The 22,115-nt window shown below is 42.5% G+C and overlaps 1 protein-coding gene across 1 annotated transcript in view; it reads left to right on the top strand.

The window, feature by feature from the left end:
* LOC135544453 (zinc finger protein 618-like) overlaps positions 1–18,382 on the top strand; it is a 50,206-nt gene extending 31,824 nt beyond the window's left edge. Inside the window, exons 5-13 of the mRNA XM_064972067.1 lie at positions 1,265–1,354; positions 1,752–1,835; positions 2,727–2,816; positions 2,975–3,070; positions 3,950–4,027; positions 4,735–4,779; positions 5,530–5,607; positions 6,869–7,033; positions 7,970–18,382. Coding sequence (XP_064828139.1) covers positions 1,265–1,354; positions 1,752–1,835; positions 2,727–2,816; positions 2,975–3,070; positions 3,950–4,027; positions 4,735–4,779; positions 5,530–5,607; positions 6,869–7,033; positions 7,970–9,573 — 2,330 coding nt within the window. The 3' untranslated portion in view covers positions 9,574–18,382. The remainder of the gene's footprint in view (positions 1–1,264; positions 1,355–1,751; positions 1,836–2,726; positions 2,817–2,974; positions 3,071–3,949; positions 4,028–4,734; positions 4,780–5,529; positions 5,608–6,868; positions 7,034–7,969) is intronic.
* Positions 18,383–22,115: the final 3,733 nt, after the last annotated feature.

Genomic DNA, 22,115 nt, shown 5'->3' with positions numbered 1-22,115 from the left:
GGGTTTCCAATCTCTCCAAAAGAATGTGGTGATCGATGGTATCAAAAGCAGCACTAAGGTCTAGGAGCACGAGGACAGATGCAGAGCCTCGGTCTGATGCCATTAAAAGGTAATTTACCACCTTCACAAGTGAAGTCTCAGTGCTATGATGGGGTCTAAAACCAGACTTAAGCATTTTGTATACATTGTTTGTCTTCAGGAAGGCAGTGAGTTGCTGCGCAACAGCCTTTTCTAAAATATTTGAGAGGAATGGAAGATTCGATAAAGGCCAATTTAGTTTTTTATATTTTCTGGGTCAAGATTTGGCTTTTTCAAGAGAGGCTTTATTCCTGCCACTTTTAGTGAGTTTGGTTCACATCCGGTGGATAGAGAGCTGTTTATTATGTTCAACATAGGATGGCCAAGCACAGGAAGCAGCTCTTTCAGTAGTTTAGTTGGAATAGGGTCCAGTATGCAGCTTGAAGGTTTAGAGGCCATGATAATTTTCACCATTGTGTCAAGAGATATAGTACTTAAACACTTGAGCGTCTCTCTTCATCCTAGGTCCTGGCAGAGTTGTGCAGACTCAGGACAACTGAGCTTTGAAGGAATACGCAGATTTAAAGAGGAGTCCATAATTTGCTTTCTAATAATCATGATCTTTTCCTCAAAGAAGTTCATGAATTTATTACTGCTGAAGTGAAAGCCATCCTCTCTTGGGGAATGCTACTTTTTAGTTAGCTTTGCAACAGTATCAAAAAGGACTTTCGTATTGTTCTAATTTTCCTCAATTAAGTTGTAAAAATAGGATGATCGAGCAGCAGTAAGGGCTCTTCGATACTGTCTTTCCAAGCTTGTCGGAAGACTTCCAGTTTGGTGTGGCGCCATTTCCGTTCCAATTTTCTGGTGATGATAAAATCACATTTTAATCTATTTTAAAGTCAGGCTGTAAGACAACAAAATGTGGAAAGAGTCAAGGGTGTGAATACTTTCTGAAGGCTCTGTAGCTACAAACCATATGTTTTCGACCTGCACCATTCTCTTCACAACACCACCTTGATAATTCTCCCAGTATGAGAATAGATCACATCTCTCCCAGTAAGAGAATACGTCACATCTCCTGTACGACATGGAATAATCCACACTGCACAAAAGCAAAGTCGACGGACCAACAACACGAAAAAAAAACATTCACTGTTTTTATACCTTATTGAGAACTGAAAGAAATGACTGCTGTGAGCTAGGCAGTGACTAGTTGGTTGTGACATCGTTGTGTGTGCCGCAGATAGCTTCCGCTACTCCTGTGACATCTGTGGGAAGAAATACAAGTACTACAGCTGCTTCCAGGAGCATCGTGACCTGCATGCTGTTGACGGTAATGGACTTGCCTACCTACCATCTCTTCTCCTCCTTTTACTTTCCATTCTTTTGTTCCGACTAGGCCTTTCTATTCGGTGTCTGTTTTTGAATTCAAATGGGAACTTGTTCTGTCTCCGTGGCGATGTTGACTTGACTTGCAGTTCCATAAAAGTTTGTGGTTTTGTTAATGAATTCCTTGGAAGTTGAGCATGTAAAGTCCCTAGTAAAAGGAAGATCTCAAATGCTTAAAACAGGAAACTAGCCAGTCACAGGGCTGATATTTGTAATAATAATGTGATTGTAGCTCTTAAGCAATTTTATTGAACCTTCACTTCCACGGCTACTGCTGCCCTAAAGAAAGTACCCTTGACCCCTTCCTCCATATCGCTTTCGGTCTTCCCCTCTACCCCCAGACCCATATGAGCAGGTGGTTCTAGGACCTGCGGAAGACCTCAAGGAGGAGCCGCCAGTGGAGCCATTCCAGAAAATGGGACCAAGTAAGGCTGCGCTGCATGCTGGTCTGCTGTTGCTTGGCAGATTTGGGTTTTGCTAGTGGGTACACCATACTGTGCGAGATATACACTGAGTGTACAAAACATTAGGAACACCATCCTAATATTGATTTGCACCCCCTTTTACCCTCAGAACAGCCTCAATTAGTTGGGGGCATGGACTACAAGGTGTCGAAAGTGTTCCACAGGGATGCTGGTTGATGTTGACTCTAATGCTTCCCACAGTTATGTCAAGTTGGCTGGATGTCCTTTGGGTGGTGGACCATTCTTGATACACATGGAAAACTATTGCGTGAGAAAAACTGGCACATAATAACCATACCCCGTTTAAAGGCACCTAAATGTTTTGTCTTGCCCATTCACCCTCTGAATGGCACACATACACCTTCCATGTCTCAATTGTCTCGAGGCCTACAAATTCTTCTTTAGCCTGTCTCCTCCCCTTCATCTACACTGATTTTGAAGTGGATTTAACAGGTGACATCAATAAGGGATCATATCTTTCACCTAGTCAGTCTATCATGTGTTTTGTACAGTCAGTGTATACTGCAAAGTGGTTGATTATGTATCTGAAATCCATCCTTTTGCAGTGTGTTAAGGCAAATTAATTAGTTTTAGCATGTAGTGCTTTACCTCATGGATGCAATGTATTTGGCTCTGAGGATAGATTATATCCCATTATGAGCGTAATACAATATGATTAGATTTGGGGAATAATTCAGGCTCAATTTCCCCAGCACTGAAAATGAAGGAAACCATTTCAGGGAACCACCAGAGATGCTACACATGTTGTTCTTCTGTCACTACAGGAAGTTATTTTTATTTCAATGCAAGTAATGTGACATTTTGAGTAACTTTTGTCAATTTCTCCCACAGAAACTGGGAGCTACGTGTGTGAGTTCTGTGGGAAGCAGTACAAGTACTTCAACCCATACCAGGAACATGTGGCTCTTCACCAACCAACGAGTAAGTCATCGCACAGGTCTACGGAAGGGACTCGTCGTCTGTTGTAGTCTAACCTCCCAAACTCTCGTCACCTGTGTTAGGTCATCAGTTCAGTTAAAGTAGGTAGATAAGTTGGCACGTATTTCTTTGATGGTACTGACACAACTCTCTACCCACAGATTGGTCCTTCGATAATATGAAGTCGCCTCGGTCGCGTGGAAGTGTGGGTGGAAACATGGACGTCAGCAAGTACAGTGCCACTAAATTAGAAACCGGTATGGACAACTGAGCTAGGATGTGAATGTATATAGAGTGACAACCAAAGGTGTCCCAAACCACTTGAAGATGTAAACTTTTAGACCTTAAAATGGACCGGAGAGTTTATAATGAAGTGGGCAGGTTCAAACCCTAACTGTCGTTATGTAACATTGTGATATCACTGTAAAGCAAGGCTACAACCTCCTCCCGCAGGTAGTTTTGTCTCAACTTTCTCTGCTGTGATCCGAAGCACTCCCTCGCTCGTCTTGTCTGTCATATCTCTCACCTGATCAGTTCCTCTGTCTCCACTGACTAGTCTGTCTAAGCAGAGCTATTTAAAGCTTTACACACTTCTCTAGCACAGAATAATGGGTCAAAGGAGATGGTGGATAGGAGTAGTAGGACTCAAATTCAAATGCTATGGGTGAATATTCCCTTTTTTTTAAAATTTGAATCCGGTGACGAAAAAGCAATGAATCATCCCGAGGTGACACTCGATATGCAGCACCCATGATGGTCATTTCACTGGATCAGAATGGTATGGACTTCAGAAAGCAGATATTGCATCATTATCCACCATTATTGTATGATACGTTATGTAGCCACCTGTTTTTCACCCATGTCAGAGGTCTACACTCAAAAATAAAGTTTTTGTTGTTGTTGTGTATCTGGACTGTTTTTACTCACCAAGTCAGAAAGCTTTTTGGAGAGCGCAATGGGTTTTCTTTGGGTGTTGTCAGTTAAAACATATTTAGTGTGTTACTTTTCTATTATTTCTCTTTATTTTCTTTCTCTCTGCATTGTTGGGAAGGGCCCGTAAGCATTTCACTGTTAGTCTACACCAGTTGTTTACCAAGCATGTGACTAATACAATTTTGATTTGATATATTCCACAGAGAGTCCCTTCAGTCGGAAAATAGAGAGCAAAACCCAGTCCAGCTTGGTGGACACCAACAGTTCCCAGAACTCAAGCGGTGAGCACTGAGGCGCTTCTCGTTAGCTGTATACTTATGCATTTTATGAATGTCTCTCTGCACAGTGCAGTATATTTTCAGTTGGGCAACTCTGACAATCATTAGCTGTGAATGTCAATACATAGGGAGGTTGTGTTCTTACTGAGACCTGGGTAGAACATGGAGGTAGATGGAGAGTGAATCAGGCAGAAATGTGAGTGTTGGTGGCTTAGTGCAGTGTTTCCCAACCCATGTCCTCGAGTACCCCCAACAGTACACAGTTTTATTAGAACTCTGGACATGCACACCTGATTCAACTTGTCAACTAATCATCAAACCCTCAATGAGTTGAATGAGTTTGTGTTGAGAGTGTTTGTCAAGGGCTACAACGAAACTATGTACTGTTGGGGGTACTTGAGGATCAGGGTTGGGAAACATTGGCTTAGAGTCCAAAAATATAACCACATTCAAATCAAGGCTGTAGTCTGATTCTCTACCCTGCTTCCTGAAGTATACACTCGTTTGCTCCCCCTTGTGGATTCAAAAATAATGGATTGTTCTAGGAAATGTAGTGGAAACATCCAGTCTAGCCAATGCCTACATCAATCGAATGCTTTTAAATCCACAAGGGGAGGAGAGAAATTGCACACTCTGAAAGGGTAGGGAATTTTATCTGAAAACCAATACAGTGTGTCTGAGTCGGATGTCACTCACTTCCTCTCACTCAGGTACTCCAAGCCCCCTGGTGACCGGTTCGTTCCCTGCGTCACAGAGTGAGTCCACTCCTCTCTCTACCTGCCTGCCTGCCCGCAAACACAAATAAATTTCACCCCCTCCATTTTGTTTATTTTGACCATAATGAGAAACAGCTGCTGCCAGTGATATTTTCCTACTCGTCATTTTACCCTGTTAATTTGGGCTTGTCACACTTGCACCTCCATTTAGGCAGTGTTTGTGACCCTGTAGTACTTGATGTGAAGGGTTGAATTTAGGCAGGTTAATCCATGGCGAATGGAAGAGACGAGGTGTTGTATGACTGTTTTAAGTGGTGTCATGACATGAGATGAGGGACTTTCTTTGCTGACCCATACTTTACCCCAGCTGGGCTGAATGATTCTGTGCCCTTCAACAATAACCTGTTACAGTTGACAAGCCAGGTGGGAAAATGTCATGAAAAACCTATGCAATCAAATGAAGTTTTCTCTACATCTTTTACCAAATAAATTAGCCACAAAGTGCTTCACAACAATCAGGACCAAATGCTGCTAGAACCCCAAAGACAAAGCGACAGAGACAATGTCACTAGGTAGGAAGACACAATCACCCTTAAATGGCATACATAGATAATAAAATATTAAATTAAGTAGGTTGAACATGTCCCTGTATTTTTATATGCGGTAAAATTAAACTTGCCGGCAGTGACCTAGATCTAGCGACGCACCGGGAATAGACTGGACAGGTCTACAATGGATGTGCTCTTTCTTATGCTACGGGAAGCCTCATTCTGGTTCTTGTGTTTCTAGAACCCTACACATGTGGCGCCTGTGGCATCCCGTTCCAGTTCTACAACAACCTGCTGGAGCACATGCAGTCCCACGCTGGTGAGTTACCTGCACCTAGAGGGAGATATACCCGACTGGCTCTACTCATGGAGTGTAGTCGTCAAATGGCTGGGAGGAAAGCTTTCAGCTTGATCAAGTTGGTCTCAGTCCAAGTTGAAGTTGAATTCTATAGCTTGTTAATGGCTTGATACTTTGGATTCTTAAAGTACTTTGATATTCTTTCAAACTACACCTTCATTTTGGAATAGTTTGACACAAACAGCTGCTGTATATCACACCCTTAGGTTAAGATATACATCACGCATCAAATGTTTTACATATTACATTTATTATGCATTTTATTTGTGTTATGACCATTGTCACCCCTGTAGTTTTATGTGTACCTATTCTTTTGGTTAATTATTGGTTGTTTACTAACCCCATCTAACTGTTAGCCACTAGCTAACCCTCAGCTTTTCGCTAACCCTCTGGAAGTATACGCTGCAGTTCATTAAAGGTCATCAGTCAACTGAAATACATTCATTTGGCCTTAATCCATGGGTGGGACTTGGACGGCACAGGCCCACCCACTGGGAAGCCAGGCCCAGCCAATCCGAAAGGGTTTTTACCGTAAAAAGGGCTTTATTACAGACCGAAATACTCCTCAGCACCCCCTCAGACAATCCCGCAGTTGAAGAATCCGGATGTGGAGGTCCTGGGCTGGCTTGGTTACACGTGGTCTGCGGTTGTGAGGCCGGTCGGACTTACTGCCAAATTCTCTAAAACGACATTGGAGGCAGCTTATGGTAGAAAAAGTAACATTCACTTTTCTGTCAACAGCTCTGTTTGACATTCCTGCAGTCAGCATGCCAATTGCCCACTCCCTCAAAATTTGAGATATTTGTGGCATTGTGTTGTGGCAAAACTGCTAATTTTAAAGTGGCCAATATTGTCCTCAGCACAAGGTGCACCTGTGTAATGATCATGCTGTTTAATCAGCTTCTTGATTTGCCACACCTGTCAGGTGGATGAATTATCTTGGCAAAGGAGAAATGCTCACTAACAGGGATGTAAACAAACTTGTGCACATGTTTTTTATGCATATGAAACATTTCTGGGATTTTTTATTTCAGCTCCTGAATGGGACCAACACTTTCCATGTTGCATTTATATTTTGGTTCAGTGTATATGGCCCTATAACAATTAACCAATTACTAACACTTTAGCTATTAGGCTTCAGCTATCCCTCTGTAGCTTGTAGCGGTTAGATACTGTAACCCTAGCTTAACAGTTAACCGACCTTCTGTCTGTTTCCCCTCAGCGGATAATGAAAAGCATACCAAAGGGGAGTCTCCAAAGACATCACCAGGCCCAGCCTCACAGGACCAGTTATGGAGGTCCCCCCAGCATCAGGCCCAAGCTCAAATAGTTCAAGTCCAGATACAGGCTCAATCCCAGGCTGCACAGAGAAAACACTCCATCAACCGTGAGTAGGCTACGAATCATTCAATATCGCTGTTATAGTCAATGCTGCCTATGAATAAACAGGGTTTCCACCCACTCTTGAAAATGTGCTATGGTGATGGAATTTCACTTGTGTTTATAAAATACATTTTACCAGAACATGATTCGTATTCCGTAACCTAATAAAATCCGATGATAAGCACCAAGCTCTTTTGACAGAGCGGTGCCATTTATTTTGCAGAAACTTTGGAGGATTTTACATGTTGTGGTTCTAGTCTGCAAAGTTGTTTTCTGCAGGTTGCAAAAATCTAAATTAGCATGGCACAATCTAAATTAAATGTAAAAGGCTTTGCAAGTAAAAAGCTTGCAGTATGCTCAGTGCTCTGTTGACATGTCAGAGAGAGGCTTGTTTTTGTAAAAAATCTTCTGAACAGAACAGGAATTTAATATGAAAAGCGTATATTAAAATATAAAAATGCATGCCGTCTCAAAATCAATATCCATCTTACCTCTATATTGTTTTATGTCCTCCGGATTCCAGAAGAAAGATGATGTGTCCTATGGTTAGCCTGTCAGTTAGCCTGTCAGTTAGCATTCTCGCACAGCATCCAGCCTAGCTAACGCAATGCCATAATCCTGATAATGACGACTTTTTTTCTCTGGTCTCCATTGATTTAGTCACCTTCATTTTGGCCAAATCTCCAATAACCTTTGAATGGATTATGATAGAGACGTGATTATTTTACCCCCTTGTCAAAATATGTGTGTTTGATTGGACACCCTAATAAACACACTTTGGCCACACTGCCTATGAATACATACTTTATCTCTCTTGCTTAAACTCTTTCTCCTATCTCTACCTCCCTTTCCCATAGTTTTCCTCTATTATTCTCTTTATCCCATCTCCCTCTCTCCTCCTCACTCTCACTGCATCTCTCCCATTCCTCTCTCTCCGCAGAGAACAGTGGTGGGTTACCGGAGAAGGAAAGGCAACAGGTAGCCGAGCGTCTCCTGAGGGTGATGTGTACAGACCTGGGCATGCTCAACATGCTCAACAGCAAGGACTTCCTGAAGCTAGCCCAGACCCTGGTGGACACGGGTGCCCGCCACGGTGCCTACTCCACCCGCGACGCCCTGGGCAACATGAGCTCTCTGGCCCTACGCCAGCTTCCCCGCATGTACAACCAGGTCAAGGTGAAGGTGACTTGCGCCCTAGGCTCCAACTCCTACCTGGGCATTGCCGTCACCTGCCACTCCCAGACAGTGGGACCTGATGCCTGCCTAGTGCTGACAGCCTACCAGGTGGAGGGATCCAGGCTCAAGCGCTATGTTTTAGGAGTCAAGGAGGCAGACCTGAGGGAGGCGCCAGAGCAGGTGCACCAGTGGACACAGAACGTGCTGTCGGAGTTCGTCATGTCAGACATCCGCACGGTGTATGTGACTGAGCCGCGGGTGGGGGTGGGGGGCTTGCCGCTGGGTGGAGGCGGGCGGAGGAGGGTGTGCCTGCGGTGTGCCGGGTGCTCGTTGAGTGCTGTGGTTCAAGCGGTGCTGGGGAAACACAGCTTGCAGGCAAGGGGGCTCCACGAGCTGGCTGAGCTGTTGGCTGCCTGCCACGACATCGCCACCTCCACCAGCCTCTTGTCCACCAGCGCCGCCACGGATGAGGGCATGTCTAACGCCTCCACTCCCCCTGGGCTCAGCCCCACTCCTCCCTGCTGGGACCGCATGGCTGAGGCCCTCCTTCAGGTGCACTCCCACTTTGAGCAGATCTTCGAGGCGTATGGGAGGAGCAAGGCCACGGCTTCCACACTGCAGGGCCTCAACAAGCACCTTCTAGGGACACTGACCTGCCTGTTGGCCCCTCTGCGCCTGGCTGCCCTGGAACTCAGCAGCCAGAGGAGGCCAACCCTGCAACAGGTGCTACCTGTCTATCTGCGCTTGGAGAAACTGTTCACCTCCAAGGCTGGGGAAGTGGGGACCTCCAGCAAGCTCTGCCATTACTTTCTGGAAGCTCTTAAGGAGAACTTCAAGGTGGAGAAAGCCCACCAGGTAGCCATGGTGCTGGACCCCCAGCTGAAGCTGCGTCCTGTCCCAGCCTACCAGCAAGAGGAGATCATCGCCCATGCCTGCGAGATGGCCACAGACGCCCGCGAAGGTGGGGGGTCCGGAGGTGAGGATGTGGATGGACCCTCAACACTCAAACGGCTCCGCGTGGACGTCCCCAGTTGCGGGGTGAATGCCAGAGGGGTAGTAGCTGTGTCGTCGGGTGAGGCGTCGTCAGATGAATGCCAGACCCAGGTGAGACAGGAGGTGTTCCAGTATCTGGCTGAACCGCTCCTCCAGGGTACCAACCCAGACCTCTTCCACTACTGGAGCACCACTGTGGGCGACCGCTACCCCAGACTGGCACGCCTGGCACTGTGGCTGCTGGCCGTGCCCGCTGTGGGTGTCCGCAGCGAGTGTGTGAGCGTCTGTGAACAGAGCTTGGCCATGAAGAGGAGGCAACAGGTCACCGCCGAGGAGATGAACAAACTCATCTTCCTGCGCTCCAACATGGCCTGAACGTTACGGTCCGACCAATAAGGCTGACTGAACCACGACCATAGCTCGACTGTCCTAGACCGACCCACCAATGACTACACAGACTTTCTACAGCGGGATAGCGGAAACCCATAGTGCGATCTTCTCAAGATGCTGATCAAACTGTGGTTAGTGCCAAATGCAACAAAGAAAAAATGTATTATCAGGGGTTGAATTGCTTTTAAAATTGATAGGATAAATGACAAGGTTAGTAAGTAAGGGGTGTTGCGTCTGGTGCTAGCTAGTAACCACTGTTATTAGTTAACCGCTGTTATTCTTTGGCCCTTAAAGATCTCGCTGAATCACTTCTGACCCTTATGTGTCAAAGTCAATTTCATGCCTTTACTATGTTATCAAACTGCCGTCTTTTTACAATTTCTTCAATGGCTTGTAGTTGTCTGGCTTTAGTAGCCCTTTGAAGTAGCCCTTTCCTCCTAAAGGAGGAAGATTGGCCTTCGGTGGTTGTGTATGGCCTGGCATCAGATCCGATCTGGACAATGGTGCCATTGGAATGCACTCTGTTACTGAGTGACTATACTGAATGACTTGACGGTTGGGGTGGGTGTGATTAGGAACACGGCGGCCTGATTGCTATATATATTTTAGTAATAATAAATTCAATATAAAGAGGAAAAGAGAACTTAAATGAAGTGGGCCTCCAACCCCACCCAGCCAACATGTTTCCATCCAACTCCCCACACCTGGAAACCATGTTTCCCCACCCCCCCCTAGAAACTAGGTTTGCTCGTCAGTCAGCACTGCCCCTCCAGGTGACAGAGGTGTCGAAAGCATTCCACAGGGATGCTGGCCCATGTTGACTCTAATGCTTTCCACAGTTGTGAAGTTGGCTGGATGGTGGACCATTCTTGAGACACACACAGGAAAATGTTGAGCGTGAATTACAACAGCGTTGCAGTTCTAGACACACTCAAACCGGTTTGCCTGGCACCTACTACCATACCCCGTTCAAAGGCACTTCAAAATGTTGTCTTGCCCATTCACCCTCTGAATGGCACACATAGACAATCTATCCAATTTATTATAATTTATTATTTTGTATATGTGTTGGGCTTTATACATTTTATTTGTATGTATTAGGCTTTAGCTAAGATTATTCTTTAGAGTCAAGTATATTTGTCCAGGCCTCAATTGTTCCTTGATTAGCACCATTCATTCTCGCTGTGGATAATTCTGATGTTAGAGCTTCTAAAAGTAACTGTATCCACTGGAGAATTGGGAGAGAGTGAGGTGATTGCCATCTAAGACACAACAGCTTTTTTTTGCGGCAATGCTGCCTGCCAGCAGTTAATCATCTCTTATTGAGAGGTTCAAGGAGCTATCGTTGTTAAGTAACATAACAGATGCAAAGCATTGAATATTTACATTGATGCACATTTAACTGCAGGGCACTCCCACATAATTTGAATAATGTGTCTACCTGATTTAGGGGACACAGTGAACAGTTGGGAGTTGGGGCCAATTTTATCATAAAATGCATCCTTGGTGATAAATACAGTCTGTGAACAAACTTAAAATGTATAAATTAATGGTTTGTGTAGGTCATATTTTTCCATGTTCTGTTCGTTAGTCAGATACAATTAAATTTGTCAAACAATACTTTTTTTTAATGGCTAGCTCAGAATGAGCTTTCCAAGTTGTTTATATATTATAGAGCTCAGTCCTTTCCAGAGCCCAGATCATTTATTTATAAGTCCCATCATGGGATGGTTCGGTAGTTGGGTTTCCCAAGGGACTTCTTACGCCAGCATAGCTGACCTAAGTTGTACAAAAAATGTACAAAATAAGAAAGAGTTGCCTGGTAATGTGTATATCTCAAATCTTGGAATATTCTCAATCCATTTCTGTCCATGATATCGGTGAAGGTACGGATTCCAAATTTGGACCATTGGGGAGGATGCAAAAGGCTGCCCTACAGATCGCAAGGCATTCTTGTGATATATTGGAGCATGCCATTTTGATTCCTAGTTTAACAACTGGCGCAAAATAGAAATTGTGTGAGCTATAATGGGACCAAAGCATACTTGACATTGTTTAAGGGGTATATCTGTGAAGACCACCTCTTCCATGGCAATAGGAGACAATATTTCTCTCTATTCAGCCAAGGGGAAAAATAATCATGTCTAAAAGGATTTAGGATGGGTTGAAATGCTAGTGCCTGGAAATACTATTTAAAGTTTGGTAGGGATAGTCCTACGTCTTTCCCTCGTGATTTTGTTTAGTTTAGAGAGATGTCTGGTCTATCAAAAGCTTTTCCTGCATGGAGAGAGAATACAGCCCAAGGAGCATCTAAGATATGGAATAGTCGAGGGAGGTTATCCAAGGATAAATGTTTTTAAACAAACCCATGTGGGCCAATTTGGGTAAGTCTCGAGATGGGACGACAGTATCTTGGAAAAAACGTTTAATATTTGTGTTTATCAAAGATGGGAAGAACACTGGCAGGCATCCTTACCTTTTAAAAAAAATTTTAAGTGAAATTAGTGCTGTATTCACATCTCTCCCAAATGAACCTTGGTGAACAGCTGTGTTAATCATTTCGAGCAATAGTGGACCTAATTGATTCCCAAAATTGTACTAGACCTCAGGAGGAATATCATGCTAGCCCCAATGTCCTTTTGAGTTTACTGAAAGACATTTAGGCTCATAGTGAGGTGGCTTCCTCTGATAAAAGAGGTGTTCTTAATTATTTCAGAAAGGACTTAGTCTGGGTTGGTGTGGATTTATAATCCGAGGTATACAGTTCTTTATAGAAGTGGGAAAATATTTGATTCATTTGGGTTCTGATGGTAATTCCCGTGTTTCAGATTCAATAGTCGCTATGTCAGCTAATTGATCATTAGTCCATAGCTTGTTGGCCAGTAAACGACTGGGACGAATACCATGAAAGTAATGGTTGAGTCTAACTCGATGGATGGCAAATTCTGCTCTCTGTTTTATCAGTAAATTAAGTTATGTCTTGCCATTGGAAAGAGTAATAGCTACCTGGTCTGAAAATAGTGTTTGTTGAGAACTCACTAACGCAGTTAACATTTCCAATTTTGATATCTTATTTAATTATAGACATGCGAGACAAGTACAATGAGACCAGGTCTCTCCAGCATATACTCTCTGATTACAACCTCATTGATGCCTGGTGAGAAAATAATCCTACAGCAGAGGAGTACACTTTCCACTCAAACAGGCATAATACATTCTTCTGTCCCGATAACAACATGGAAATCAGTTAATTCTAACAATTATGTTCATAGAATCAAAAAACCTAGGATCATATGAATTTGGAGGCTTCACATTAAGGCATTTTTCTTTCCATTATGGATACATTTAAGGAAAGTGATTCTGCCTTCTTGGTCTTCGCCTTTACCCAATATTATAATTACACCTTTTAGTTTTGTTTGGGGCTGAAAAGCAGTCTTTTTTTTTTTTTTTTTTTACAAATTTTTCTATGTGTGTCCTTTTTGAGCAGATGTGTTTCTTGGAACTTTGCTATATTAATATGGTTTCTTGCTAGGATATCAAGACAGCAGGAACGTTTAATAGAAGTGTTAAGGGCCGTCAAATTCCAAGAGAGAACAGCCTAGTGTGGACATTGAAGAAGAAAACAAAAGAAATCATAATGTATTATTAATGGATGTCATTTGTTTAAATTATTTAATTTTTTGGTTTCTTTCCTTTCTTTCCTTGTCTTTTATTTTATGTTTTCAATCGTGGGCCATGTAATACCATTGACAGCCGTTACAAATAGCCATCCCACATTAGGGAAGTGGGAGCTAAAGATTCATGGTCCCCCAGACTAACCGCCACACCTCCCCCAGAACACCCCACTACCTCGGTGTGGTGGACACATTGTCATATAACTGGCTATCAGGAGCACATTTCATTTGTCTATGAAATCAGGCCCATCCCTCTTGATGTGTTATTTGGTACAACTTCTCAGTAAAATCTTGACCACCCACTTTCTTTTGCAATAAATCCTCCCAGTGTATAATATTGTTTGACAGTTATTTTGAAAGGATCTAATACTAACATATCGGTTTTGAGTTTAAAAAATGAAAACCTTCCCCAGCAGAATCAAGAGATTCTTTATCGTGTTGCATCTCTCCCTCAAGTCTCTCCCTTAAGTCACAATTTAACTCTTTGTGGAGATATAACACAACAGTATAAAACAGGGAGTAAACACTTGTACTTTTGCCCAAAAGTTGGAAACTATGGCCCAATGCCAGAAAATATGTAACAAATCCTCCACTTCCACACCAAAAGATTTACACAAATGGGATTGTTCAATGCCCCATATTTGAAACATCTTGTTACTAGCCAGAAATGTGTACAAGATCTTCAACTGAAACATTCGGATTGTGAAGATTGTTTTATACTGAACAAAAATATTAACGCAACATGCAACAATTTTAAATTACAGTTCATATAAGGCAATCAATCAATTGAAATAAATTCATTAGGCCCTAATTTATGGATTTAACATGACTGGGAATACAGATATACATCTGATCACTGATACCTTAAAAAATAAATAAAGTAGGGGCATGGATCAGAAAACCATTCTGTATCTGGTGTGACCAGAGCGCGACACATCTCCTTCTCATAGAGTTGATCAGGCTGTTGATTGTGGCCTGTGGAATGTTGTCCCACTCCTCTTCAATGGCTGTGTGAAGTTGCTGGATATTGGTGGGAACTGGAACACACTGTACTCAGTGGGTGACATGTATGGTGAGTATGCAGGCCATGGAAGAACTGGGACATTTTCAGTGTACAGGAATTGTGTACAGATCCTTGCGACATGGGACTGTGCATTACCATGCTGAAACATAAGGTGATGGCGGCTCATGAATGGCATGAAAATGGGCCTCAGGATCTCATCACGTTATTTCTGTGCATTCAAATAGCTTTCGATAAAATGCAGTTTGTTGTCCGTAGCTTATGCCTGACCCTACATAACCCCACCGCAAACATGGGGCACTCTGTTCATAATGTTGACATCAGCATATTGCTTGCCCACACAACGCTATACACGTGGTTTGCGGTTGTGAGGCCAGTTGGACGTACTGACAAATTCTCTAAAATGACGTAGGTGGCTTATGATAGAGAAATTAACATGACATTTTCGTTGCAACAGCTCTGGTGGGACATTCTGCAGTCAGCCAATTGCATGCTCCCTCAACTTGAGACATCTGTGGCATTGTGTTTGACCAAATTGCACATTTTAGTCACCTTTTATTTTCCCCAGCACAATGTGCACCTGTGTAATCATCATGCTGTTTAATCAACTTCTTGATATGCCACACCTGTCAGGTGGATAGATTATCTTGGCAAAGGAGAAATGCTCACTAAAAGGGATGTAACACATTTGTGCACAACATTTGCAAGAAATAAGCTTTTGGTGCGTATGTAACATTTTCTGTGATCTTTTATTTCAGCTCATGAAACATGGGACCAACACTTTAAATCTTGTGTAATTTTGTTCCGTGAATGGGAGTATCAAACTGCTCTTCCCAGAAAGTGGAATGGGATGGCAACCAATTTGTTGTTTTCCAAATGAAAATTATACGTCTTTATAGATTTTAACTCTACTTAACCGTCAGTAGCTGTGTTTTCATCCAATTGGTGACAGATTTTCATGCAATTATACAAAAATTAGCATTAAAAGAATATGAGCATTTTCCCACAAGTGGTGTGTCCACAAAACAGATTTGTTACAGATAAAAAATCAGTGTGTGATGTTTTATGCACAGAAAATATACTTTTTCACATAAGTTTTTATGTACAGAATAAAACTCCAGTAGCAGTGCGTGGGTAAAATCACTGGGGAAGCCAGACCCACCAAACCGTGCTTCTTAACACCCACCCGCTTAACCCGGAAGCCAGCTGCACCAATGTGTAGGAGGAAACACCGTTCAACTGATGACCGAAGTCAACCTGTAGGCGCCCTGCCCACCATAAGGAGTCGCTAGAACACGATGAGCAAAGTAAAGCTCTCACCGCCTTTCCCGGACGACGCTGGGCCAATTATGCACCGCCCTATGGGACACCCGGTCACGGCCGGTTGTGACACAGACTGGGATCGAACCCGGGTCTGTAGGGATGCAGGTCCTTAGACTGCTGCGCCACTCGGGATGCCCAATCACTCACAATTTAGTCCAATCACTGTAAGCTAAATAGAATTTGGTGGTCCATGGTTCTGATTTATGTGTGTGTGTGCACGTTCATACAAGTAGAAAAATATGTTGACTCTCCCTATTTGTTGAGAAACACCAATGCCACCCTCCTCTCGTTATTGTTGACGAAACGGTCTATCACTCTGTCATACAGTACACACTACTTTTTTGTTGTCCTTGGCTACCTGGCTAAAATGCTTGCTCGCTAGCCTAACTTCCATTCATGGACAACGTTAGCTAGTTAACATTAGCCTTCTACATCTAGCTACATATTGAACTTCCATCCTCTCGGGCCAAGGGCACAACAATGATTGAATTAATGGTTGGATCAGAATTGCCATTATAATCATTGGCCATTACCGAGAATTAAATCCACAAATCCAAATCTCGATGTCCATCATGGCTAATGTAGGAAAGGGCCAACTTTAGCTAGCTACTCTACAGTTTTGTCACACAAACTGTTGCATGAAATAGCAAATGTGACTACTCTGGTCTTGGCACGTGCGATCTAGCCAACAACTATCAAATACCGTGTGGGTAGGCTAGTCTACATGATGAGATTATTATGGATTAGAATATGTTTGTCAAACGGCAGTCAAGCATCGATCATCATGTTACCAGAATCGGCACTTTCACCACCCTGTGAAGTTCATAAATCATTTATTCTGTAGTTTTAATAAACTGTGTGGTTTCCTGAGTCATAGTGGGAGGACCACACACCATATCATCATGTGACTCCAAATGTACTTCGATATGATGGTTGTTCTATAAATATTTGAGCATAAGGGCGTTTCCACTGCCATTTCTCGCATAATACATTTTACAGACACAGAAAGGTCCCACCATGTCAAACAAACAAATAATCTGTCAGCATTTATAAAATGGTACCGAAACTTCCTATTTCCATCAGTTGTCAGGATTTTTGATTTATACACTATGACTTTACTCACATAAAAACTGGATGGAAACATGGTTTGTGAGATTTAATGAGGTCTACAAACAGGTTCTCTTCTCTTTTAACCCTTGTTGTTTTTAAAGACAGTCTCACTATACCAAACTCCATGTCTTTATTTATAATATGTCAGTTTCTGATATATTAGTCTGTCTTAGTCTTCATTTTGTCGTTTGTACTTTTTACATCGAATATAGACCCATGTATTAATTTATCCAGAAGCAAATAGTCCAAAGAAACTTGCTGGTGTGGCAATTATGGTTTCATGCTTTTAATTCATGCACTGATTTTTCTTGTAGGGTTAAACAATTTGGCATGGTTGATCCATCCCCGCACTTGAGTTTTGTCTGTCCTCCATTCAGTGACACACTCCACTTTCTCATTTAGGAGTTGTTTGTGAAATCTATTGTTGCCTTTGTGAAGACTTGCACAAATAAGTTGGAATCCAACTGGCTCGCTAGACCAGTACTATATTGGAAGTGAGTGTCACACACACCTAGGTACACACATGTTGTTAACATGTCTATTCAGTATAGATGGTTGACTTAACTTTCCTCTGTCCATAGCATCTGAGTTCTTTTTTACCTCCAGAACTCAAGGACATAGAGTTAAGGCTATGATTTGTCCGACATGATGAATATAATGAAATAGTAAGTGTAGGATATAGATAACGCCACTGAAATTGATTTCATTTTTAAGTGGTATTTTTTTTTAGATAACCATAGTCTAGGGATTTAACCTGTAGATCTTACATAAGAATTTCCAGCAGTAAATTCTCCTGGACATGCAGTCGTTGATTTGGTGATCTCCAATACTATACACTTGCCTCATACACTTTGTTGGTAGGATGAGAATTTATAACAAAGATATGCATGCAATCAATATGAGAGGACTGATCTATTCTACCGTGTATGCCAGAGTGTTTATTCTAAAACGGAACAGTTTCAGGGGGTCAGAAGTTGCTCGTAGGCAGTTGACCTCAGATCAGTGTCTAGGTGCAACTTCAGCCTCCTTTCAAGGGGTGGCGAAAACAATAACTGTTTGACGTCAGTAGAGGGAGCAAGTGTTGCAGAAATGAGGCGTACAGTTTGATAACACCATACCTCTTTTTATAAACTAGCATTTCAAGGGTTTCGATACACACAACTCAAATACTGTTTGTTATAAAGAACTGAATTCAGATTGCAAAAATATATATATTTTGCCGCTAACTAATGGCTTCACAGAAACGCAGGTCTTGTTTTTATCCGGTGGGTATAACAAGATGCTAATGTTCACTGTAAGTACAAGATGGCTAACAAATACTCTTTCCTTCTCCTTCAGAAATGTACACTATTCTCAATTCTAATTGAGCATCAATGTTGTTTGTCTTATTTTATGGAAACATGTCATATTGTTTGTACTTTTTATACTCTCCTAGACTACAATTTTTTTTTATTTTAACTTATTTTAATTCCACCATATTTGTCTTATCGGTAGGCCTAATTTATACTTTTGTAGTGACTATTTTGATATACTGCTGATGACAGGATACAAAGTGTTTTGCTTCAGAATGTCAGAAGTGACTGCACTGTAGAATGCTCTGAAATACGTTACCCACTGTAGTATGTGCTGTGTGAATAAACTGGCTGAAATGAGCATTATCCTCTGACCACGTTCTAATGTGCGGTGTGGATGTATTGAGAGGAGTGTGTTTGTGAGACAGAAAGGACTCTTAACATGTAGACCAAGTTAGAGAGAGAGACCCTCAAATATGAACATATTGAGACAGGTGGCTGCTTTTCAGTGGTAATACAGAGGACTTCAACATGGAGAGAAAGAAAGCTGCTGAGGGGAAAAATGAGGGTTCATGGAAAGGGGTGAGAGGCCTTACATAAAGGCAGAGTGAGAGAGAAGACTCACATGGAAGGATGGAGAGAAGCCATACAGAGGGTGGTTGGTTGGAGGTGCGTGTGAGGGATCCCTGGGGGCCACTGGTGTGGTGCGAGAGCGAGGGGGAGCGTGGGTTTCGGCCTGCTGTCTTTTTCTTCCTCCACTCGTACCCGGGTCACTGAGCCCCCGAGGCACTGCAGACTGCAGCCATGCAGAAACACCCTTGATGGTTTCTAAGGTTACTCCCACAACTAGCCTGCCCGCGAAAGCTAATTCACAGCACATGTGCCCATCCGGGCCTCCATTTCCCCACCCCACTGCTGAAGGTGAGTTTTTTCCATACCATTTAACCACAGAGTTGGATGCCAAGTTTGTTATTGCTTACATCACAAGTGTTAGGGCAGCTCAAATGTTTGGTCATTTAGAAAGCAGAGGGGAGAGAGGAAAAAACACCACCCTTAGACAATAACTTCCGTTATGCACTAGTAAGATAAGTTGTTGCATCTCAGCTCTTTCTAAGGGTAGCATAGAAATGTTGTGCACACACATTTTCAAATTGACTTTAGCACCTCTATATAAATTGTAGCTTTATAATGGCTTTAACCCGACTAGTGCTTAATTTCATTGGCAGACAAGTTAGTTTTAGAGGACTCTGGGATTGTGAGGGGTTCCCCTGTTTACACTCTGGGCCAGCAGGTGGCAGTACAGCCTTTAGCTCAATGTAGCTGGAGACATTCTTCAGGGGGTGAACTGGGAAAACATTGATATCCCAACTCCAGGTAACCTCTGGCTTTGCTATGTTGTGCTGTGCTTTAGGGGCTGATGTACTTCAGGGTTGGAAGCGGGAGGCAAATTTATTTAACAGGCAAGTGCTTCCAAGACCAGGGGGCCATCCAATCACAATTATTTTGGATTTGTTTTCTGGCACACGTGCAGCGGTTAGCGTGTTGCCCTTAAGGTAAATGTGAGAATAGTTCTTTCATCCAGGTGCAGCAAGTAGTGAATTCCCAGAGAGCACATCTCACCCCAAAGTGAAAACCCATGAGTTTTGATCAATGAGATGAGACTGATTATTGCAAGGTACCATCACTGGCATAACGCAGTTTCTCTCGACCACTTGCAAGGGAATTTGGGCCCTAATTCTATTTTTTAAATATAACTGTCCTGTATAAGCATTTTGCTACATCCACAATGCCATCTGCTAAATATGTGTATGCGACCAATGAAATGTGGTTTTAGCCTACCTGAACCTGCATGACTTGAGCCGTCCTTTCGCTCTCTCCCAGTTTGGACAGAAAGTTATGCGTAAAACCAGTCTTAATGCCAAATAAGTCAGTTCACCCTTTTAAACACCGCCTTACTAGGGATTGTTTCATTATGCAGTGAAGTGGCCAACCCGCGGGGGGACTTGCCTGTTATTTAGGCATTAATACGTGTCCATATCAGTTTGCAAACAATGTAAAAAATAATATATAATTGAGTTAATAAAGCCGCATACAAACATGGTTTCTTTGTTGTTGTTGTTGATTAACGTATCTCCAAAATGCAGGTGTTTCAGCCTAGCTCAGTGTTTTCTGTGATGGGGCAAGCCAGCAGAAAATACGGAGCATTGCGCCGTGATTGGCTCAGTGTCTGTCATTAATGGGGATACTACGTCACCACCAAGTCTAAGGGGAGACCTCATTCTTGCCCCTTGGGTGCCGCCATAGAGTTGCATTAGAAGTGCCCATCCAAGAAGGATCAAGGTCATTGGCCACAGATAAAATGACATCAAATCACATTATATGTACAGTAGCTTTGATTGGACTGATCATGTCAGCATCATATTTTTCAAAATCTTAGCATCGTTATAAATCAAGTTGACAATCTACTGGCAATTCCTTGTCATATGAAGAGAAATTATAAAACGTATTGGTGCTCATCGGCCATTGGACTTAAATATTACACAAGTTGGAAATTCAACAATGAGTGGTTTGGAAGGAATCAGTGGCTTTGTGATCTGGGATTAAGGGGCTCCTTTCCAAGTCTTTTTGCCCACGAAGGACCGCCACACCACCTTCCCGTTCAAGTGAGCACAGCACAACAAGGTGAGTCCAAAAATGTATTGTATGCTGCTGCATAAATTATATAATATACCAGGGAGATATGTATACTGTAGCTAAGAAAGTAACACTAAATATATGTAGTGTAGTAAGATGTTAGTAGCCCATGTGACTCACCCTAATAATTTGGTCTATTTATTCCTCTTAATTTTGCCTACTGTTCTGATTTGGTGGTGTACATGCAGCCCATAATCTGTTTTAGAGAAATGTAGTCATCGAATATTGTAAGAGTCTGCTTATATGCCACCTTTTATTTATCTTACGGTTCTGACTTGGTGTACAGGGAGAACACTAAGAACGGCCCATGTTCTGAATTCTGTCGCTGTACATTTCAAAAGTGCTAAACAAATAGTTATACTGACTAGCATTACGTCCGTTCTAGCTCGCTCATTGTCTTTATCGAAATGATGGATTGCCTCGTATCCACTTGTCGTCCCTTTATGCCATAGTTTATACATTTGTTTAAGCAACTCAGCCATATCAACTATGCTTTTTTTTAAAGGCAATAAATGTGGCTGAATTAATTGTTTCGCTGCCAGACAAGGCTCCGCTGATAGCCAGGTGGAGCAGTGGTAAGATGTTGGGACTGCCTTTGGGACAGATTTATGTTAGGCCCTAACAGTATGTGGTCACTGGTATAGTGCAATTAATGTATTGTTTAGTGTTGTGGCTTTGCTGGCATGCAGGACAACAACGTCAAGGTAATGGCTTAAGGACAACAAAGTCAAGGTATTGGAGTGGCCATCACAAAGCCCTGACCTCAATCCTATAAAACATTTGTGGGCAGAACTGAAAATGCGTGCGTGAGCAAGGAGGCCTACAAACCTGACTCAGTTACACCAGCACTGTCAGGAGGAATGGGACAAAATTCCCCAGCTTATTGTGGGAAGCTTATGGAAGGCTATCCGAAACATTTGACCCAAGTTAAACAATTTAAAGGCAATGCTTCAAAATACTAATTGAGTTTATGTAAACTTCTGACCCACTGGGAATATGATGAAAGAAATAAAAGCTGAACTAAATAATTTTCTCTACTAATATTCTGACATTTCACATTCATAAAATAAAGTGGTTATCCTAACTGACCTAAAACAGATAATTTTTACTAGGATTAAATGTCAGGAATTGTGAAAAACAAAGTTGAAATGTATTTGGCTAAGGTGTATGTAAACTTCCGACTTCAACTGTGTCTAGTTGAAGTTGGAAGTTTACATACACCTGAGAGCTGCCTTTTGTGCAGGGACTGCTCATTAGCTCCCATGCTCCTCAGGTGTGTGTGGCGTGGTGTCTCAGGTCCCATATAAACACACTCATTCCCACAATGAGACAAACTCACAAAAGGAGGTTAAACAATTCAAAGAAAATGAAGTCACTCAAATAAGAAATCAACTAAAACACAGCACAAGATAG

Source organism: Oncorhynchus masou, chromosome 8, assembly GCF_036934945.1.
Source record: "Oncorhynchus masou masou isolate Uvic2021 chromosome 8, UVic_Omas_1.1, whole genome shotgun sequence".
Classification (NCBI taxonomy): domain Eukaryota; kingdom Metazoa; phylum Chordata; class Actinopteri; order Salmoniformes; family Salmonidae; genus Oncorhynchus; species Oncorhynchus masou.
The sequence above is the reverse complement of the archived record's forward strand: the minus strand, read 5'-3'. Positions and strand labels throughout refer to the sequence as shown.